Source organism: Onthophagus taurus, chromosome 6 (genome assembly GCF_036711975.1).
Source record: "Onthophagus taurus isolate NC chromosome 6, IU_Otau_3.0, whole genome shotgun sequence".
NCBI lineage: Eukaryota > Metazoa > Arthropoda > Insecta > Coleoptera > Scarabaeidae > Onthophagus > Onthophagus taurus.
This window is the reverse complement of record NC_091971.1, coordinates 21,897,293-21,918,785: the sequence shown is the minus strand read 5'-3', so window position 1 is coordinate 21,918,785 and position 21,493 is coordinate 21,897,293. Positions and strand designations below refer to the sequence as shown.

Sequence of the window (21,493 nt, the reverse complement as noted above, 5' to 3'; positions counted from 1 at the left end):
TAAAATCAATATACAAAAAAAAATATTTAATTTCGTTTAAGTATTGATAACTGTTAATAAACGGCGAAATCAATTAATTTTTAAGATTTATTGTTCTTTTTCTTAATCATAAAATTTTACTTGTAATTGTGAAACAGCTGTGTATTTATTTACTTTTTTATTATCATTATATATCGAATCCAAAACAATTTGAATTCGAAGGAAATAATTACCGTGCAAAAATGATTTGTGCACAATTTATTTATTAATAACACAATTATTTAAGTATTGAATGTTTACAAAAACAGTTGTTATAAACAGTTACATATAAATTAAATATTTTTTAATAACATATTTTTTAAACAACTAAAATATCAAGGAAAAATGGAACTCAAAAGAGATGGTATCACAACATAGCACTTAAATTAACAATCTTACATCAATATTAGGAAGGGAGTTTTATTTTTTATTGATACTATTTTTAATAAAATGACAAAAATTACATTATCATCTTTCAATTGGGAGTAAGTCTTATTTTCAACATCAAATGCTTGTTATTTTCCTTAAATTTTCTTAATTAAACGAATACTGATTTTTTTTAATTTTATTTTCTTTTAATTTTTTTTTAATTAATTTTTCTTTAATTGATTTTGTAATCGATTATACTGATATGAATTCGGTCGATATTTTTATTGCGTTAAAAAATTACGTCGCTTCCTGTTGGGCGCGATCGTTATTTACATCCGGAACAACATCAACTATCGACTCAACCACGTTTAAAACATGTTCGTTTTCAGCTCCATTTCCTTCACCTTCCAATTGGCCGTCCGCTAAACCACGTTTTTTCTTTTTCTTTTCAACGTGACCTTGACAATGATCACATTCGTCATCGCTACTATCCGAACTTGAACTTTCACCAAATTGAGTGGGCTTTTTATAAATACAACAACCTTCAATAAAAAATAATAAATTAGAAGATTATAGTAAAACCTCGATGTAACGGATTAATACGGGGAAAAGAGTGTCAGTTATAGCCGTTATATAAAACATTTTTAATTTGCACTTTAAACTGTTTGAATGAATAATTTTAATGCACACAGATTCGAACCGCTAGTCACACCATTGTGTTTTTGTTTGGCTTTATATTTATACTAAGGATCGTAGAATCTAAGAGGACTCATACATCCCGGTAACAGGTGCACAGCTCGAAGGCCCGTTCGTGACGTCACGCATAAGTAAGTAACTACTATTTCACACTTTGAATTAGCAAATGCTTATTTCATTCTACCCGTGTTTTGTAATGTTGTTAGTTTGAGACTTAAGGTTCATAATATGAAATAAAGATCTTGATCGAGTTTAGCTATGCGTCTTTTAACCCATGTGATTCCAATGTACTCATATAAGTACAGGCCAAAAAACTTTGTAGAAAGGTCGCTATACCCGAAACCATCACATAATTTAATACTGCTTTAGCCGAAAAAAATGTAGATGTTGTTATACCGCCTGAAAGAAATTTCCAAACGGATGAAGATAACATACAAGAAGATCGTATTGACGATAACATTAAGCCTGTAGGTTCTTGGCGAAATAGAGTTATTTACTGCCGAACCTAGTGACACTGACTTAGTGGATGAGATTTCTTTGGCACACATACAGAGCCGTCTTCGTAAGGAGTTAGCAAGTAAAAAACGTAAAAAGTAGTTGATACGGCAAGTAGTATGGATATGTGCAACGTGAAGAGAATCTGAAAAGTGAAATGCTAAACTTTAATCTTGTCGTAATTTTTGAAAAGTTGTTTGATGCTGAACTGTTAGAAAAACATAAACCAAAAATACAATCATGCATTTTCAGTCAGTGTGCACCATTGGCTACCCAGGGAAAAATTGTATTGGAATACTGCTGAAGATCTAGACATAAATTTGGCCAGAAATTGAATGTTACGCAACAAATATTATGACATAAAAGAAATTTTAACCTTGTTAATAATGATGATATCGAAAAAGACGACAAAATGTTCAAGTTTCGACCTTTAATGAACATCTTGAATAAAAAAATTCAACAGTGGGGCATTTTTCATCGAGATTTGTCCATAGACGAAGCATTAATGCAACATTATGGACACCATTCTTCTAAGCAGTTTATCCGTGGAAAGCCAGTACGATTTAGATACAAAGACTGAATGCTTTGTAGTTCCACTGGATATTGCTACAAATTTGACACCTACTGCTGTGCAAAACTGTAATTGAACCATGATAAAAAAAACTAGGTCTTGGATCCAGGATAGTGTTAGATTTATTAGAAGAAATTGATGTTTCTGAGGATCACTTGTCCATTTTGATAATTTTTTTACAAACCATAGTCTACTAAGTACGCTAAAAAATCTTGGCCATAGAGCGCGGGATCTGTCCGTATAAATCGCACAAATAAGTGTCCTTTGCCAAATGAGAAACAAATGAAACAGGATCTTGAAAACTTGCTATTACTTGTCAGATGGAAAGACAACAAAGTTTGGTAATAATGACGACGAATTAACAGTCAATTTATGCTCTTTCTCAAAATGCTCGGATGAATAGTACCTAATGAATTCAAAAATAATCAATTTTGTAATAAAACAACGGGTCTTGTTACAATTTTGCTAAATAAAAATTACAAAATTTAGACCTTCGGATTGGATCATATATTGCTTGCACCGTTTGAGCAACATACGGCTTAAATTTGTGTTTTTAAGCACGCACATGCAGTATATCGAGACGTACCAATAATGTTCGCAACTTCTCAAACCAAGATTTTGGCGTTTTCTTGAATAGCTAACAAAACGTCCAGTTCCATATTTTCAGAACATTTTCTCTGCATAACCTTTGGTTTCTTGTAACTTCAAAATTTCTTTAAATTTTCTTGAAGTCGGCAAAATTTACGATGCGGAACACCTTTTTCCAGAAAACGTTCCATGTAAAGTCGCAATGCCTGATTACTGTTTTTATTAGATTTTAAAGAAACTTATAGCATGACGGTAAGTTGATTGAAATTCATTATTTCTTTAAAAAATGTCGAATTATGCTTATTAAAAATGCCAAAGTAGCTAATAATTTATAATAACAGTTATAACGTCCATATTGAAACATAAAGTTCCCGCTATCTCAGAAAGTTAGACGATAAGCTATAACTTTGACATCATTTAGTAGCTTGGATAATACCGCATCGCTTTTGTTTTGCGATATTTCTCATATCTGTCATAATACGGGAGGGGACAATGGTTTTCAGGGTTCCCAGATTATGTGGGATCGCATCGCGTACCAATGTGATTTATGAATTCATAGAGATGTCTGAATAGACTACACGTTGCGAGTTTCCCGTAATCACTAAGCCAATCTTAAAAACACTTCTAGAGAAAAATGTCTTTCTTTGTCGTCATTGCATTGCACATTTTTGCCATGCAGTTGCATCATATTCGAAACATTGAAAAGAAATCATCATACGCTTCTGCGTTAGTAAATGACATATTTACAGTTACCATGGTTATGTGATTTGTTTTTCTCGATGCGGTGACTGGATCCGATTGATGACACTCGATTTTCTTCTATAATTCGAGAACGAGCGGCGATATCGACATGCGGTTTTCACTAATAGAATATGTAATCGCTGCAGATAATGCCCTCTAGCTTATTTGTTTTAAACCAAACGGTCTTACTGAAAATATGTTTTAAAAGAGCATAAAATGCTGTTTCAAATAAGACCAAAAATATTCAAATCGGTTGAATGGTCCAGGAGATATTAAAATGTAAACATTTGAAAACGCATTGGCCTCCCCCTCCCTAATTATGACAGATATGAGAAATATAGCAAAACAAAAGCGATGTGGTATTATCCAAGTTAGTAAATGATATTGTCAAAGTTATAGCTCATCGTCTAACTTTCTGAGATAGCAGGAATTTTGTTTTTCTGTGGCAGTTACGTACTCTAGCGGTCGAATTACGAACTTTAAAATAATTTCCAGCTATTTCTCTTGCCCACTTTGCCTATAAGGATTTTTTTCCCAAACATCTAGGCCTTACTTGCAGAAAAATATGCGGAGCAATTTGAAAAACAGTAGTTGATAATCGCTTGAAATTAAAAATGGCGTTGGAACAAAATTTATTTGCAGCATGAAAATCGGAATGTAAATGACAGAGTTACAGCTTGGAGCGTTTTTTATGTGACACCCAGTATATTTTCATAAGAAATAACGTGGAATCATTATTTGGACTGATAAATTGCACATATCCTATAACGTCATCATGTTCCCAATGTAAACATTTGAGTACATGCCCTTACGGGTTACGGTTGTGAAGTTAGCCATAGATTCCATCCATAGATTTTAAAATCGAAAAATGACCGATTTTTGCAATTCAAAGCGCAAATTAAAATTAATATTTGAGTATAGCACTCTTAGAACAACCTCTATACAAAAATTTACTGAGAGTAATTGTATTGACGATTAAAATTTAAAAAAAACAGGTTCGTATGTCAGTTTTAGATCTTTTTCAATAGTTTTAACGAATGTTCTTGGCTTTCTCTAAAAATTTTTGCAGTGGGAACAAATGGGTTAAGATGGCTTAGTAGACGGGTTAGTTCTACTTTTAGTTAAAAAAAAATATACAACAATCTAATGCTGAATAACAACTAAAACTAACAGTAGCACTAGAACTAACACTAAACTTAGAACTAGAAATATTTGGGTTTCGCCATCTTAAGAGACGTATGGCTAGGGTTTGCAAAATCGGTTAACCGGTTTTTTTAACAAATTTTAATTTAACCGAAAACCGGTTAATTGAAGCCTTTTTAACTGTTCGATAAAAACGATCGGGAATCGCCAATTTTTATGGAATGGTATGTGTTGCGCGCATTTCGCCCCATGGCGTTTCGTTACGAAGTTGTGGTTTTATACTAAAAGTGTAAAAGTGTTTATACTACGTTAAAGGTGTTGATTAAGTTTAAATTTTACACGGGTATTCTTTTCAGTTTTATATTCAAATGAAATGTATGTAAATTTATTTGTATTTTAGCTGAAATATGGACAAAAAAAATCAGGTGTGTGGAAAATGTTCGAAATGTTACGCAATTTTTAAATCAGCTTTAGCAAGTCATTTAAAAACAAAACACAAAATCGGTATTAAACAAAATATTGATGATGACGAACCTTCTGAAATGAATCTTCTAACATGGCGAATTTCATTCAAAGAGAATCCATGGCAGAATTGTTAGCCAAGTGTGCTGCTTACGATGGCTTTTCTATTAATGCTTTAACACGGTTTGCTGCAATTCGGGAATTCATAACAAAACGAGGTTATGACATGCCAAAAAGCGAAAATACAGTAAGAACCTAATTGTGAATTTCAGTAATGAGAAAAAGAAAAGTATTAAAGGTTACTTAAAAAAATTCACAAAATCTGGCATACGGTTTTCCATTACAATCGATGAGTGTACTAATTGCAATTCACAAATATATTTAAATATAACACTGCACACAATGGAAGAAAGTTATAAGTTAGGCCTTATTTCAATAAAGGGTTCTTGCAATGCCCATCAAGTGCAGGTATTAGTTGAAAGAAAATTAAACGAATATGATATTACGCTAAATACTCATATTTTGGCTTCAACTCAAGATGGCGCCAGTGTTATGAAAAAATATTCACAGTTGAATGGCGTTGAAAATCAATTTTGCCTAAACCACGCAATTCATTTAACTGTAATGGATACCTTTTATAAAAAATGTGATAGTACCAGCCTAGCACAAGAATTTTCGGATGAAGAAAGTGAGGATGAAGAAACAGGTTATCGTTTCGAGATGATAACAATAAAAACAATAATGAGTACAGTTTGGAAGATAAAGATGTAGAGAACATTTTGCAAAATGTGCGCCAGATAGTAAAATTTTTCAGAAAATCGCCAGTTAGGAACGACATACTGCAACGATATGTTTTTGAAAAAGAAGGCAAAACACTATCCCTGTTACTAGATTGTAAAACTAGATAAAATTCACTTATACCAATGATGGAAAGATTCATTCACATAAAAGACAATGCATAAACAAAGCATTAGAAGAAATCGGACAAAGTGATTTGTACAGGATGTCCAAATTTCGATGGGTTTGCAGGGTATCTCAGTTATTATGAAAGATAGAAAGTTGCGGCTTTCGCGAACCTGAGCTACTTTTTTGTGAAACTTACAATGGCGCAAACCAAATTTTCATAGCCCTCGTCGTTTTTGATATACAGGGAGTGTTTGAAATTTATGATTTTCAAACACCTCCTGTATCTCGGGTATCCGGAAACTTGGTAAAAAAGTAAAAACGGGTTCTAATAGATTTTTTCATGTGGAATCCAATGGTGCACGTAGAATTTGTCTAGTCACTACGGTTTTTGAGTTATAAACACAACTCAAATACTGAATACTCAACTTCTAAAATACTTAACTCTTTATAACTCAAAAACCGTGACGACTAGAAAAATTCTACGTGCACCATTGGATTCTACGTGAAAAAATGTATTAGAACCCGTTTTTACGTTTACGGCTAGCCGAGATACAGGAGGTGTCTGAAAATCGTAAATTTTGAAACACTCCCTGTATATCAAAAACGACGAGGGCTATGAAAATTTGGTTTGCGCCACTGTAAGTTTCACAAAAAAGTAGCTCAGGTTCGCGAAAGCTGCAACTTTCTATCTTTCATAATAACTGAGATACCCTGTAAACCCATCGAAATTTGGACACCCTGTACATTGAAATGGATTTTAATTAATTTAATTGATATATTGAAACCTGTGGAATTGGCAGTTACAGAACTGTTTGAAAGTTTATTAAAGGCAGAGGGTGTTATAATATTTTTACTTAATAAATTAAAGCAAAACGATAGTAAATTTGGAAAAAAAATGTATCACTCATTTAAAAAAAGAATTTTAGAAAGGAGATACATACATTTAAGTACGTTATATAAATTTTTACATAGCGGATCGCTCCCACAAGGGGACAAATCTTTGGAAATGTCATATTCCGCGAAAAGCTCGACATATGCGTTAGCATCTTCTTTGGCGGAAAGATTATTTAAAGTTTCAAATAACGAAGGTATCGAGAAGGAAGTTGATGCAATTGAAGAAGTAATAAAATCTGCAACTACAGGAACATCTTTGTTTCAGGAGATGCAAGAAACGGTCTCAGAATTGTTGCAGGATACAGAAAAAGACAGAGAGACCGAGTTTGGAAATAACTTTAAAAAAGAATTAAAGATGTTTGAAGCCACAAAAATTAAGACATTAACAATTGAAAATTTATACAAAGATTTGGGAACTATACAACAACTGAATTACTTATTAATTACTCAATTAATTAATAATGACTGTTTGTCATTATTAATTAATCGAAAAAGCGGTTTTTGAAATATTCCGGTTTTTTGCGAACCCTACGTATGGCTAAACCCGAATGTTTCTAGTTCTGGGTCTAGTTTTAGTTCAATGGAAATATATAACAATATAACGCTGAATAAGAATTACAACTATGTCTAAACGTCAAAAGACGCACAGATCGACCAAAACTAGAACACTATCGCTACAGCTAACTCTAGATCTAGAAACATTTGGGTTTAGCTGTATGACTCCTTAAGCTGTGGCTTAAAATGGTTAAACTCGAATGTTTCTAGTTGTAGGTCTAGTGTTAGTTCTAGTTTTAGTTCAACATCATACGACATCGCGCAAAGCGCTGAATAATAATTAAAACTAGAACTAATACTAGTAATACTTGTAATTATTACATTTTGATTTTTTCTTGTTCATTTCTTCGTTATCAATCGTTTCAGTGGTCCATTGCACTTTTCTGTCAGTTCTTGGCTTCTTTAATTTTACAGTTACGGTTGGTACATCAATCTAAATTAAGAAAAAAAAATTATTATAAAGGATTTAAGAATAAAAACCAATAATTTTTTATTATGTATTTTATAAAATTAGCTCATATACCCAAACAAATTGTAAATAAAACATGATTACACATTTCCAGACAAAAACGATTATATAAAATGAGATAAAACCCAGGTTAAAATTCAATGATAATCTTAATAATTAAAAAATGCTTTATTGTACAACTTTATCTCGTCGTAAAGTTTTAATTTTATCTTCATCATATCCCAAAAGGTCCCTCAAAACGTTATCTGTGTGTTCTCCCAATGTAGGTGGGGGTAATCTTATCTCACCAACAGTATTATTGTACTTTACAGGAGGTCCAACCACTTTAATACTCCCCACAGTCGAATGATTTAATTCTTTTACAATTTTAGTATGTTTAACATGAACATCATCAAACGCTTCTTTTATTGTATTAACCGGACCACAAACAAATTCGGCATTTTCAAAAATAATTTCCCATTCTTTATTGGTTTTTTGTACAAAAACATTTTTTAATAAAGGAATTAATTTCCTTCTATTTTGTACTCTTAATATATTCGTTTTATATTCTTCTGATTCATATAAATGATTTAAATTCATTTTTAAACATAAATCTTTAAATTGAAGATCAGAGCCAGTACAAATTGTAAAGTAACCATCTTTTGTTGGGAATGATTCATATGGAACGATACTTTCATGGGCTGTACCCCATTTTTTCGCTTCTTTTCCTGCGTTTAAATAATTTGAACCAATATTAATTAAAGAAGCTAATTGAGTTGATAATAAATTTGCGTCAATTTTCATTCCAATCCCCGTTTTTTCTCTTTGAAATAAAGCTGCAATTATAGCACCATGAGCATATAACCCCGTTGCTATATCAGTTACAGCAACTCCAGCTTTTATAGGCTCCCCATTTTCTGGTCCAGTTATATGTAAAAACCCACCCAAAGAAGCTGCTATCACATCATAACCTGGTTTATTAGAATAAGGCCCCTCCGAACCATATCCCGTGATTGAACAATAAATCAAATGAGGAGAAATTTCCTTTAAATCATTATAACCCAACTTCAAACCATCTAAATTACCTGGAACATAATTTTCAACTAAAACATCCGCCTTTTTTGATAAATCATAAATAATTTGTTGCCCCAACGTTGATTTTAGATTAACACAAACGCTTCTTTTGTTTCTATTTAATGAAATAAAATAACAACTTTCTTTGGAATCTTTAATAAACGGCGGGCCCCATTTTCGAGCTTCATCTCCACTCCCTGGTCGTTCAATTTTAATAACATCCGCGCCCAAATCGCCCAAGATTTGAGTGCAAAAGGGTCCCGCGACGATTCTCGTCAAATCAATTACTCTAATCCCATTTAAAGGTGCGATATTCGACACGGAACGTTTAATAACTAAAAAATTAGTTTTTAACGCGCTGCGAAACAACATCTCGCCGCGAACTTAAAACTGTGATTATAATCATCATATTGATAGTGTAAAATGCGCTTACGCAACCCTATTTTCACATAAGTAAGTTATTTTACCTCACTTTCCTCCTCTACCAAAGTAGTCACCGTAGTGGAAGTACCCGCTGATATATCCTGTTGATTTGGTTGCGATGGTTCGGCCATTTCACTAAAAATTCACACCGTTTTAATATATCACTCAATTAGTGTTTCTTAACCTCACTGCATTCCGGCTTTTAATCTTTTAAACGAAAATACCGTGGTTATAATCGTTTTGATAAAACTAGGTTAGGTTATCTGTCAAAATCGGTGACGTGAGTAAACACGCGGTTCTACTTTACCGACCTCGTTTTGTTATAAAGACGTTCAAAAAAACGGACTGCTATCAGTTTTTTGTTGCTTATCGTTTCGGTTTAAATTTAAAGTGTGAATTGAAACGGCACAATTGTCTGCTTTAGACGTGTGTCGAGGAATTTACTAAACGTTATAATCGATGTTGATTAATTGGACTTTGTACCGAACGGTTTAAATTAAATGTGTTGTGTTTTATGAACGTATGCGTGGGGGAAAATTTGGTTGTATAGGTAAGAAGAAAAGTTTTTGAACAAAACATAGAAAATAAAAATTATCGTTTTAATTTTGATAGATGATTATGATGATTCGAGTTTTTGTGTTGATTATTGCATTTGTTCAATTTATACCGTAATTACAATATGATAATTATAATAAGATTGTTTTTAATTCTTTGAAATGTTAATATATACGATGCACGACAAAAAAAGTAAATGACCTTAAATAATCAGTGCATATAAATTAAATGAATGTTAAATTGGTTTTTATGTTTAATTTTTAACTTTGACGCACGATGTTATTTTTATAGCATAGAAAGGTTAATCATTGAACTGTGTCTAGTTTTTCTACATGAATTAAAAATTAATAGTGATTATCATTTAATAACTATTTTGTTTATAAAGTTTTATCTTCAATTAACAACAAATTGTTGTAAAGTTGTTAACAGTTAGTAAGATTACCAGGGAATTTTGTTATACCATGTTGTGAAGTCAATTTGTATCACATTTTTCATTATTCAAGAAGACAAAATTCAGTTTTTTGTTTTATATTTATACAGGGTGGTCCATTTAACGTGGCACAAGCGATTATCTCGAAAACGGTTCATTTTACATAAAAATGAACCAAATAAAAGTTGTTCTGTGCGAAAGGGGAAACCATATGACAATAACATTTTTCACATTGACTTTATTTTCAAGGTCATATGAAGGTCACGACCAATGTTTTAAATAGCACTCTATGTTTTTGATTGCAAAATCTGAAAAAATTACCGTGTGGTTTTACCATTACGACGGCGAAACATCTTTTGTAGACAAAATCTAAATAATTTTTTATTCAAATAGTTTTAAATATTGTTTGTTTATAAAAAAATGATTAAACTATACTTAATCAACAAGTATAAAATTTATAATAAATGTTCAAATATTTCCCCACCCACTTCAATACATTTATTAACCCTTCTACTAAAACTGTCTTTAAATCTTAAAAGGTTTTCTTGGCTACTATTTCTGCATGCATTTCTTATTCGCTCTTTACTTCTCCCCATTCAGCATACCACCAATAAAGTATGGACCGATCAATTTATCACCAATTATGCCACACCAAACATTAACTGACCAAGGTCGTTGATGTTCTACTTCACGCAACCATCTCGGATTTTCGACGCTCCAATAATGCATGTTATGTCTATTGACTTGTCCTTTGTTTGTAAAAGTAGACTCATCCGAAAATAGCACGTTACCAAAGAAATTGACGTCGGCATTCGTTCTTATGCCCATTGACAAAATATTAATCGATTTTCAAAATCACCTCCATAAAGCTGTTGATGCAATGAAATGTGGTATGGGTGATACTTGTTGCGCTTTAATATTCTTAAAATGCTGGTCTTCGATATTCCGGCGTCAATTGCAAGTCGTCGAGTGCTAACTTGAGGATTTACTTCAACGCTAGCTAATACCGCAATTTCCTTTACTTCCGTAGTTACAGTTGCTCGTCGAGTTCTGTTTCTTGATTCCATATTTCCAGTGTTAGTGAAATTATTCACAATTCTGTAAAAGGTACTTCTCGAAGGCGTATGTATGTAGGAAAGGGGAGGGTATGCTTCCGCATACAGCATCTAGGCCCCAACGGGCCCCTTGTACATCCTCCTGCACTCTCTCCGGCTACATCAACCAGCCTAAGAAATTTCCGTAGGCTAGGATACAGCTCAGTGGTGTGTTCCTGATGCCATCTGTGGTCGGCCATTCCTCTCCGAAGTCTCTCATTCTGAGGTCTTGCAGAGTGGGGCATTCACACAATATGTGTCGAACCGTCTCCTTGCTCTCTTCACAGAGGCGACAGAGAGGACTAACAGCAAGCTTAAGGTTATAAAGATGCTTGTTTAGCTTACAGTGACAAGTGACGAGTCACGTTACGGTTCGTAGAGCGTTTCTACCAAGCCTTACGAAAGACAAGGCTGCCTCTGCTGAAGGATAATGTAATACTTCCTTAAACAGATGGCAGCCCTTAACCCTATCCCACCAGTTCATACACTTTTTGTGGGTAAAATCTTAATTTATCTCAATCTTAGTTAACAAGGATGGAGCGATTATCGGTTCAGACGAACATGGCGCTCGCTTGGCAGCCCTTCTAGCAAGCCTATCAGCGTGCTTGTTACCTGAACAAGTCGAGTGTCCTTTTGTTCATTGAAGTATAACACAGTTATGCACTGCGGCCTTCTCCAATGTCAGATGAAAACCCATAACAAGCCCTGAGGTAGTTGTTATTCTACTCAGGGCTAAAATAGCTTGTCTACTGTCAGTGTAAATTGTAAAAGTCTTACCTACCAAGTTGGGTCTGACAATAACTGGTACTTTTACCTAGAGGTTCAGATACGTGAAGTCGGAGATCGTACGAGAAGACTCCGGCTCCAGCTCCTTCCCGTCTCCTTGAACCATCAGTGTAGATTTTAAGGCTGTTTTTTTACCTTTACTTCTGTGGAACTTGGGTGGGTGAGATATTTTGTCGTAAAAATATGTAGTAGGGGTGTAAAGTTAGTTATACATTCCAGAATTGGTGACCACCATTTCATTCCAGAGAATGGCATTTTTACTACATCTCTCACCCATTAGAATTTCTGCTGCTCGCAGTCGTAACATGGTCACCAGTGCCACCTCTTGAACGAACAGATGAAGTGGTATTAAGTTCAACATGTTTTCCATGGCTGCAGTTAGGGTAGTCCGCAGCGCACCTGTAACATACAAACACGCAAGTCTCTGTACTTTATTAAGTGCAGCAGTGGATGTAGACTGTAAGGTCTTTGACCACCATACTACTGCACCATATGTAAGCATAGATCGGATTACAGCCGTATAAATCCAGAGGGCATTTTGGGTGACAAACCCCATGTCTTACTTATAGCAAAAAAAAAATTTAAAAAAACGCAATTATTTGCATGAAACGATGACTAATTTATTTTTAAAAAAGAATATCGGTGCTACAGACTCTGTTTCGGTTAATTCGTGTAACCGTCTTCAGGCACAACGTCATATACAACATTTCATCATAAAGGGATTAACAATCATCGTACACATAATATCAAGGTTGAGAAACGTCTTATTGGTAGTGAAAATTTGCGGATTTAAACAGTGGAGAAGGTATTAAAATTTCGTTGTTTTAATTTATAACAATTCTTTCTTAAACATTAGCAAAGAGGAGATGTGTTGTGTAGTAATAAATCGTGTACGTTCTATGCAGAAAAAACTTTTTATATTCACGAAAAAACTTTATATGTTTGAAAATTGAACTTCTATTAACATAAAATTATCGGATTCTAAAAAATCCGAAAAATTATGATAACGAGCTGCGTTCTCCAAGAGATCTTGGGGCAGAGTCTCACAACACAAATAATCAAGCTTACTGTGACCTCACGCCACCGACTGGGTATATAGCGCAGCGCCAGGTATGCCTGGAAGATTTCCGCTAGGTGAGGTGCTAAATCCTCCAAGCCTCATTGTAGAAGGGCAGGTATAATACCGTCTAGTCCTAATGTTTTGAACGGCGAGAAACTGTTGATGGCCCACCGTATTTTTTCCTTCCTGCAAATCTCTTGGGCTGAAATCCAATCATTTGCAGTAGGTTCATGGTTGATGTCCTATTGTAAGCACACGGAACTTCCGGAACCTGAAAAATGCACCTCCATTAATAAGAACCGTCAGCCTTTTTTAGTAAGCCAATGCGTCGTTCAGGGTCTGAAGCCAGAACCCAATTTAGCCGAGAAACTTCGTGCAGGAGGAAACTTACTCACAAAATTTTCTCCACGTTTCTCGTTTTCTATGACGAACGCTTTTTTTGAACTACCCTAATTTTCCTCTATAAAGTCGGAGTCTAATTTTGAGTTTCTAGTTCTATTAAAGGCTATTCTTGCCTCCTTTTTAAGTTTGCTGAGCTCACGGCACCACCAATTGGTAGCATGCCCGGACTGAGACGGCCTCTGATCGGAGGGGACAGGCCTTTTTATTTTTTTATAAGCTTTAATTAAGGAATCACTAATAGTATTTAGGTACTCCTCAACTTCAAAACTTTCAGTTAGCTTACGCAACCCAATATCGCTCAAACACCTAGTTAGCAAAGATCTAAACAGGCCCACATCCGTCCTTCTGGGGTTACGCTTTAGGTTCTTTCCAATCTTTATGGTACCAAGATCGAAAGTGATCCATCTATGGTCCGACATTGAAACATTGTCGGAAACTGTCCAATTGTAGATCGAAGACGAGATACCCATCGAAGCGAGTGTGATGTCGATTATTGATTGACCTCTAGCGGTTATAAAGGTCGGCTCAGAGCCTCGATTAAGTATATCTAAATTACTGCTCATATATGCTCATATCATTACTACTCATTGTTCGTATTCTACCGGATGAGTTTGTCTTCTTCTTGCAACACTGCAGTCCTCTAAGGCCTTTAGCTTGCTTGACAATACGTTGTTATTTTGATCTGTTAAGCATACTTCCAGTTTCGTACATCAAGCGTATTAACATCCTCCATCATATCATCCTGCCAGTCACGATCTTGCCTTCGAAGTGAGCGCACGTGTTTTCGAATAACAAGTTTGAGCCTTATAACCAGTTCAGTTCTTATTATAACGTTTAGCCAAATTGAAATCTAAATTTTAAAATAATAACTTAAAACCATTTTTATCTGATCTAAAATCTAAAGCACGATTGAGGCCGCTTCCAGCCGATCGACAACAGATGCACATATGGGAGAAAAACGAAACGCGGATCATCTATCACCATTAGCAGAATATATCCACAAACGCTACTCTTGGAAACCGGAAGAAATATTGTCACAAAACAGGTACTATGTACTAAATAATGAAACAGACAATCCAGATAACGACAATAATGATAATCCTACCTCGCAAACAGAAAAGTTATCTAAAATTCCACCCATATTTTTACATAATGCCAAAAACCATAAAGAAATAATAAATGATATCAAATCTTTAACTTCCACTAGTTCTACAACAACACTTAAAAATAACGCATTAAAGATTAATTTAATATCAATCGACAACTATAGAACTCTAACTAAATATTACACAGAAAATAAGTTAGAATTCCATACTTATCAAGATGCTTCAAAGAAAATGCTCGCGGTAGTACTGCGTAACGTCCCGATATCAATCACAGAGAGCGAAATCAAAGAAGAATTACTCAGCAAAGGGTTACCTATAAAAATTGTGACAAGTCTATTAAATAAAACTAAAAATCGAATTCCACTATGTGAAGTAGAATTACCCTAACCAAAGAAATTGTATAACTAGAAGCAGCATTGCCTATCCCCGCCCGTATACGAGATTGAAGCCAACGTTCGAGTGTTTGTTTTGGTTTTGGTCCCACTGACAGTGGCGTGTATAGTTTCGGCAAAATCAGACTTACACAGTGGCGTACATGAAGAAATGTATATTATCTAGAAATTATCTAGAAATGTATAAATTGTGAACGGTTTATTTCTTACAAGTAAATTAAAGATGATATAATTAGAATTTTACAGTACTTTCATGGTAAATAATGCAGTAAAAATATTGTATTTGCAAATAACATTGGTATTTTGTTCCAAAATTTTTATTACATAACAAAAAACTTAAAACTTAACTTATAAATATAAATTTTAAAGTAACTCTCATTGATTTGAAAATACTATTTGTTTGTTTAACATATGTCAAAGCCTAGATTCTTGATTTATTAACTTGGTTTCATTAAATAACTTTACGTTAATAAATTTTGTTATTATTAACTTTATACATTGTATTTCATGTCCATCAATAACATCATCATACGCATGATCTCCAAAAAGATCATAAATGTTTTGAATTAAACTTAATAAAATGGAATTAGTTAACTTTAAAAATATGTTCTTGTTATTGAATAATACATTTTGTCGTTAATAGTCTCTAATAATTTTTTCACTAATTAAGTAAAGTTTGACTACAAACTCAGAAGCTTTAGTCAAACCCCATGTCTTTTATACCTGTAGCATTGAAATATCACTAGTTCCTTCTACCATATTTAAACAAAATTGGCAAGTAATATTAGTTTTTAGAAAATAGTAGTTAGGTAGTTAAATGCATGTTCTTTAAGTTCGCAACGTCTATAATGTCCAGTGTTTCAAATTCAAAATATACCGTATTTTTCGGACTATAAGACGCACCTCAAATTTAGAGACGATTTATCGAAAAATAATATTTTAATGGTACCTTCGGACCATAAATCGCACCCAAAATTGAGTCCATTTTTCTATGTGAAAAGGTGCGTCTTATAGTCTGAAAAATACGGTGCTACTAAAATGTTAACTTCGCCAAAGCCAAAACACTAATACGCACACAAACCAAACATGGATAAACATTAATCAATATGAAAATGAAAATAAATTTACATTTATTTTCAAAGAAACCATAAAAAGATTGGCCTGTTCGGAAATACTCGGTGATCGTCGGCCGGACGGTCCGATCTGAGCGCGTCCCGTTCTGAACTGATGTGAGTGAAAACATAAACAAAACACATCGAACGCTGGCTTCAACTCTTGGTGTTTATATGTGCTTCTAGTAATACAATTTCTTTGACGCCAACGGAGAAAGCCAAAGAAATATTTAATATTAAAGAAATAAACAAAGCCAACATTACAGTGGAACCAAGGAAAAGATCACCGAACATACCTCAATGTTTTAACTACCAACGTTATGGGCACACAAAAAATTATTACTCACTTAAACAAAAATGTGTTAAATGTGGTGAAGAACACAATCACGCCCAATGCAAGAAAAGGAAAAGTGATTAGCAGGATGAAAGAAGCTCATCCTGCTAATTACAGAGGATGTAAGGTTCATATCGGTTTACAACAGCAGAACATACGACAAGTAAGACGAAGCACACACAATTCCCAGCAATTCTCATCATATCGCCCAATAAATCCTAACTCGACATATGCTCAAACCACGTATAATAACTCTCAAGAACAACACAATAACAAGAATTCCCAAACACAAAATTTATCTTCCTCATAAATTTCCCCAATTGTATCATCCATCATGAACTTCATCAAAAAAATCATTACTCCCTTGCTTACACAAATCAAATCTTATTTTCTCAGCGAAATACTCCCAACAATTATCTATGCCTCCTAAAACATTACAGAATTTAACAAACATCAATATCCTAAACTTCAATGCCAACGGAATTAAGAAACAAAGATGGTGTCTAATAGCTTTTATGCACATGTACAATATCGATATCGCTTGCATAACAGAAACCCATCTAGCGCCAGGAGAAGACTTGAGAATAACAGGTTATAACTGTTTCCGAACAGATAGACATTTCAGAACTGCAGCGGTAGGAGTTGCAATTTTAATAAAAAGAGATATAGCACATAATCAAAAACTAACAAAAACGAATAGAATGGAGCAGTGGCAATCAAAATACATTTAGACAATCGTAAAGAAAATACAATTATATCTGGATACCGGCAACCAAATGTAAACCTGGAGGAAAATGACATCAGAGAAATAAGTTCCAGGACACGATTTAATACCCAATATAGTACTGAAATACTTTCCAGAGTCGACAGTCAACCAAATATGCTACATCTATAATATCAGCCTTAATTTAGGCTACTTCCAAATAGCATGGAAGAAAGGGGAAGTAGTGATGTTTTCAAAAACGGGAAAAAAGAAAAACGAATATCAAAACTACAGACCAATAAGCCTATTACCTTCTCTTTCCAAAATATTGGAAAAAATTATTCATACCAGGCTATCAGACATAATTGACGATCTAAAGATCTTGCCCAGTTTCCAATTTGGATTTCGCAAATCATATTCAACGGTACATCAATTAACCAGAGTTACAAATATCATAGAACAAGGTTACGAAGATAAGAAGTACACAGCGGCTGGCTTTCTAGTTGTAGCAAAAGCGTTCGATAGCGTGTGGTTATAAGGTTTGAAATACAAGCTGCATCACATAAAAGTAGATTATATATCAACTACACAGTAAATCAAGGGTACAACAAATTACGTGAATTATATCCACTAATAAAATCAAACTTAAAAACCAACTACACGATATTACTATATAAATCACTAATCCATTCACTAATCACTTATACTAGCCCGGTGTGGAGCAATACATCAAAAACAAATATTAGGAAATTAGAATTGTTACAAAACAAAGTCATTAGAATAGCAGTAGATGCACCCTGGTTTGTTCGAAATGAACAAATAAGAAACGACTTAAGTATAGAGACGATTGAAAATTTTATACATAGGACAACTTTCTTTCAAAAAATCCAATCTTGTAGTTCCGCAAGAGAATACAAGCTACCGCAAGATACTCGTCTACCTGAATAGTATAAATTGAATAAATTCGTAGGGTCAGTCGCCTTCTAACGAATTAAAAATGTAATGAATAGATATTAAAACAACCTGTACAACATATGTATATAATTATTTATTATGTTGATCTGGTTTATAAAAGCAAAACAAAAAAAAATCATCCTCCCATCGTTTAACACTACAATTATATCTAGACTTTGGCTTGCTTGACAATATGTTGCCCCTACTGATCTGTGAAACATCATCATTCCATTTTTTCCTTTGTCCTCCTTTAAGTCTCCGTCCTTGTGGTGTCTATTCTACAATTCTTTTCACTCTTCTGTTTCCCTAAATCTTTGCAGATGTTCTGGTCATTTTATTCTCTGTGCTTTATGTGCACCATTATGTGTTTCATTCTTATTCTCCACATTCCAACACCATTTCGTAACGGTCCATATATTTTGGGCAAGATCTACTTTCAAAGACTCTTAATTTGTTACATCTTCATTGATTTGGACCATGCTTCGCATACTGTTCTTCTTAGAGTTCTCTTATATTGAGGTGGTATGTCGAGGTTTCTCTTCGATATTCCTTATATTCAGCTCTGTTCAATCTTGTGTTTTGATGAAGGTATTTTCTTCTTGTAGCATTCTTTCTTTCCATTAGTTTTATAGAGTCATTATCATACAAATTAATTCGTGATTTTTTATGGTAACCTACCTATAGTGTCTTGAATTCGAGGTGTCTCTTAGTATCCCTCATACTTCCTCTATTTCATCTTCTTGTTCCTTTTATTGCAAAAAGTTTTTTCTTTTTGTCTAAATCCTTATCTTTTGTCATCATTTCTTGTCTGGATGAGTTAGTTTTTCTTTTCTCTCATCTTACACACTGCATGGCACAGTTGGATATTTCCGAAAAGCGTACTTAATTCTTACCTGATTTCTCAGAATTTTTGCTTCGTAAATAATGGACGAGTTGCACAGCTGTGTTTCTGATTTGCGAGCGATTACGCAGCGTACTTTAGAAGGCTGTCATTCTAAAACTATTTGAAACGATAAAACTATTTGACTTTGAAATGTTTTTGCGATGTTCATTATTAAAAAAAAGATAAATTTTTTGAAATTGGATGCTTTTTTTACTTTTTTAGATATCTGGAGTTGCAAAAGAGTTAACTTTTGCTTCCACACACTTTTACTTGTTGTTTTCTTTCTTCTACTATTTGTTATAATGTTCCTTACACTCTAATCCAAAGTTATTGTTCTCGCTATATGTATAATAAACTAAAATGTCTGCAACACAATTGCATTCGTTACAAATTTGATCTGTTAGATGTGCATTTCGCTTTTTATCATTACGTTATTTGGCCACGCGATCTCATCCAAGTTTACGTTTCCGATTCACAGAAACGATATCTTTCATAAGTGGTATTAAGCAATCGATCACACATTATGTTATACGTAATATTAAAAGTATTATTGCTTTAGTAAATAGATCATTAGAAATCTATCGTTAAACTTTGTCAAACAATCTTGATAATAGTTCAAAACTTCTTTTGTAAATGAATCCTTAAAAAAATATTTTAAAACACAAGAATTATATTGCTAAGAAATTTTTAGAATGAATTTAAAGTTTATATATAAAATAGTTATTTTATAAACAATGATAAGCTTTATCTCAAGTTACTCTAATGGTAATGATTATTTTTCCAACTAATTTTTTATATCCAACTAACATTTCTATTTAATTCATTCATATAACACGATAAAAACATTTGAAATAAAATTAAAGCATGACTGATTTTAAAAACATTTTTATTAATAATTGTCTAACACACATCGAAATATTTAATCAGAATAATATAGTTATTACTCACTTTATCAAATTTAAATTATTTCGTTTTTAGTGATAACCACACGTGCATTCGTTGTCTCACCTTTTAAAAAATATTCAAATTAATTCTTTTTTCGCCAATTCTTCATATTATTATACGCATTCGTCGCTTACACAAAAACGCTTCGTCATCATAATCTATCGTGATCAAACCGTTTAAATGGTTTAAATCAGTCTTAAAAGGTTTCTATACTTTGCACGCAATAAAAGTAAGTAATTTCGCTTTATTTATTTATTTTTGTTTGTTTTATCAGGTTTACTTCATGACATGAATTTAAATTTTATTCAAAAAGGAAAAAATAAACTACCGAATTAATAATTTAAAATTAAATGGAAATTTCCATTAAGAAAATCCATTGTGTTATATGTTTATAATAAATCGCGAAGCAAACTGTTGATTGTTGCTGGTTCATTTCGTTCGGCGATTGCGTCAACGTGTTAACCCGAACGGGTTTATATAGAAGTTGGACGACGAATTTTCCATTTTCTATTTACTCTACAAGTTGAAGCGCACTTAAAAAAAATTACATTAAAAAGTAAAACTAAAAAAGAACAGCTCAAGAATGGTGGAAGAGGTTCTCATCAGCAACGTTAATAAGTTTCACTTCGACGTTTTTGATTATGCGGTTTTTGCGGCTATGTTGGTACTTTCAGCCTTGACAGGATTATATTATGGATGCAGGGGAAGATATTGCAAAACCGGCGAAGTACAGAATTTAAGAGAATATTTAACCGGAAATGGAGACATGAAACCGTTTCCTGTTGCTATGTCTTTAGTTGCAAGGTAAGAATTTGATTTTAATGAAATAAAAATAGATTTTGAGATCCTTAGTAGTTTTTGTTGTTTTAAGAATATTTTTAAACATGTTTAAGTGCTAATTTAAGTTGCTAGAAGATGTAAATAGAACACCTTTTTTTTTGTTGTGGTAACCTTCATAGATTTTTATGTGCGTCAAGTTATTTATATTAATAATATTAGCAAACACTAAACAAGACCATTTTTAGTTCATTCATAAGGAAATATTTCTCATCTCAAATGACAAAATGTATATCCAGTTTGACTGGAAAAAATCGTTATATAAATTGCATCCAAATACAGTGTGGAATAGGTGGATTAAGTGATTTTCCGATTTTCGGAGTCATTCGGAAATTATAGCGTTGAAAAGACCCTATAGCTGCTTGAACCCCAACCACATAAATATTTAAAAGTGTTTCTCTCAAAACTGTAATTCTTTTCAAATTTGGACAACTTATTCAGCACTCATGTAGGTACTTTGTAAACTAGCAAGTTGTAAGAAACACCATAATTTACAAAAAATGTTCAACACGATGCC

At 33.3% G+C, this 21,493-nt stretch overlaps 3 protein-coding genes across 3 annotated transcripts in view; 1 reads left to right on the top strand and 2 right to left on the bottom strand.

The window, feature by feature from the left end:
* Positions 1–222: 222 nt before the first annotated feature.
* Positions 223–9,664, bottom strand: LOC111422691 (E3 ubiquitin-protein ligase PPP1R11-like). The gene is made up of 4 exons (XM_023055909.2): positions 9,573–9,664; positions 9,428–9,518; positions 7,760–7,871; positions 223–929 (listed from the first exon to the last, which is right to left on the bottom strand). Exons 1-4 carry the CDS (start codon positions 9,575–9,577, stop codon positions 685–687), a joined length of 453 nt encoding a protein of 150 aa, XP_022911677.2. The 5' UTR covers positions 9,578–9,664; the 3' UTR covers positions 223–684.
* LOC111422690 (succinate--hydroxymethylglutarate CoA-transferase) lies at positions 7,922–9,407 on the bottom strand. The gene has a single exon (XM_023055908.2). The coding sequence runs from the start codon at positions 9,330–9,332 to the stop codon at positions 8,076–8,078; it is 1,257 nt and encodes a 418-aa protein (XP_022911676.2). The 5' UTR covers positions 9,333–9,407; the 3' UTR covers positions 7,922–8,075.
* Positions 9,665–9,810: 146 nt separating the features above from the next.
* LOC111422689 (sodium-coupled monocarboxylate transporter 1-like) overlaps positions 9,811–21,493 on the top strand; it is a 28,416-nt gene continuing 16,733 nt past the window's right edge. The window contains exons 1-2 of the mRNA XM_023055907.2: positions 9,811–9,933; positions 20,414–20,943. Of these exons, the coding sequence (XP_022911675.2) occupies positions 20,723–20,943 (221 nt within the window). The 5' untranslated portion in view covers positions 9,811–9,933; positions 20,414–20,722. The remainder of the gene's footprint in view (positions 9,934–20,413; positions 20,944–21,493) is intronic.

Bases quoted from the DNA above. Each gene is read 5' to 3' on its own strand.
- LOC111422690 (XM_023055908.2), bottom strand. From the start codon at position 9,332: ATGTTGTTTCGCAGCGCGTTAAAAACTAATTTTTTAGTTATTAAACGT.
- LOC111422691 (XM_023055909.2), bottom strand. The intron at 7,872-9,427 runs GTAAAATAACTT...TTCTTAATTTAG, and splicing joins TGGTAGAGGAGGAAAGTGAG to ATTGATGTACCAACCGTAAC. The intron at 930-7,759 runs GTAATAATTACA...TTTTTATTGAAG, and splicing joins GAACAAGAAAAAATCAAAAT to GTTGTTGTATTTATAAAAAG.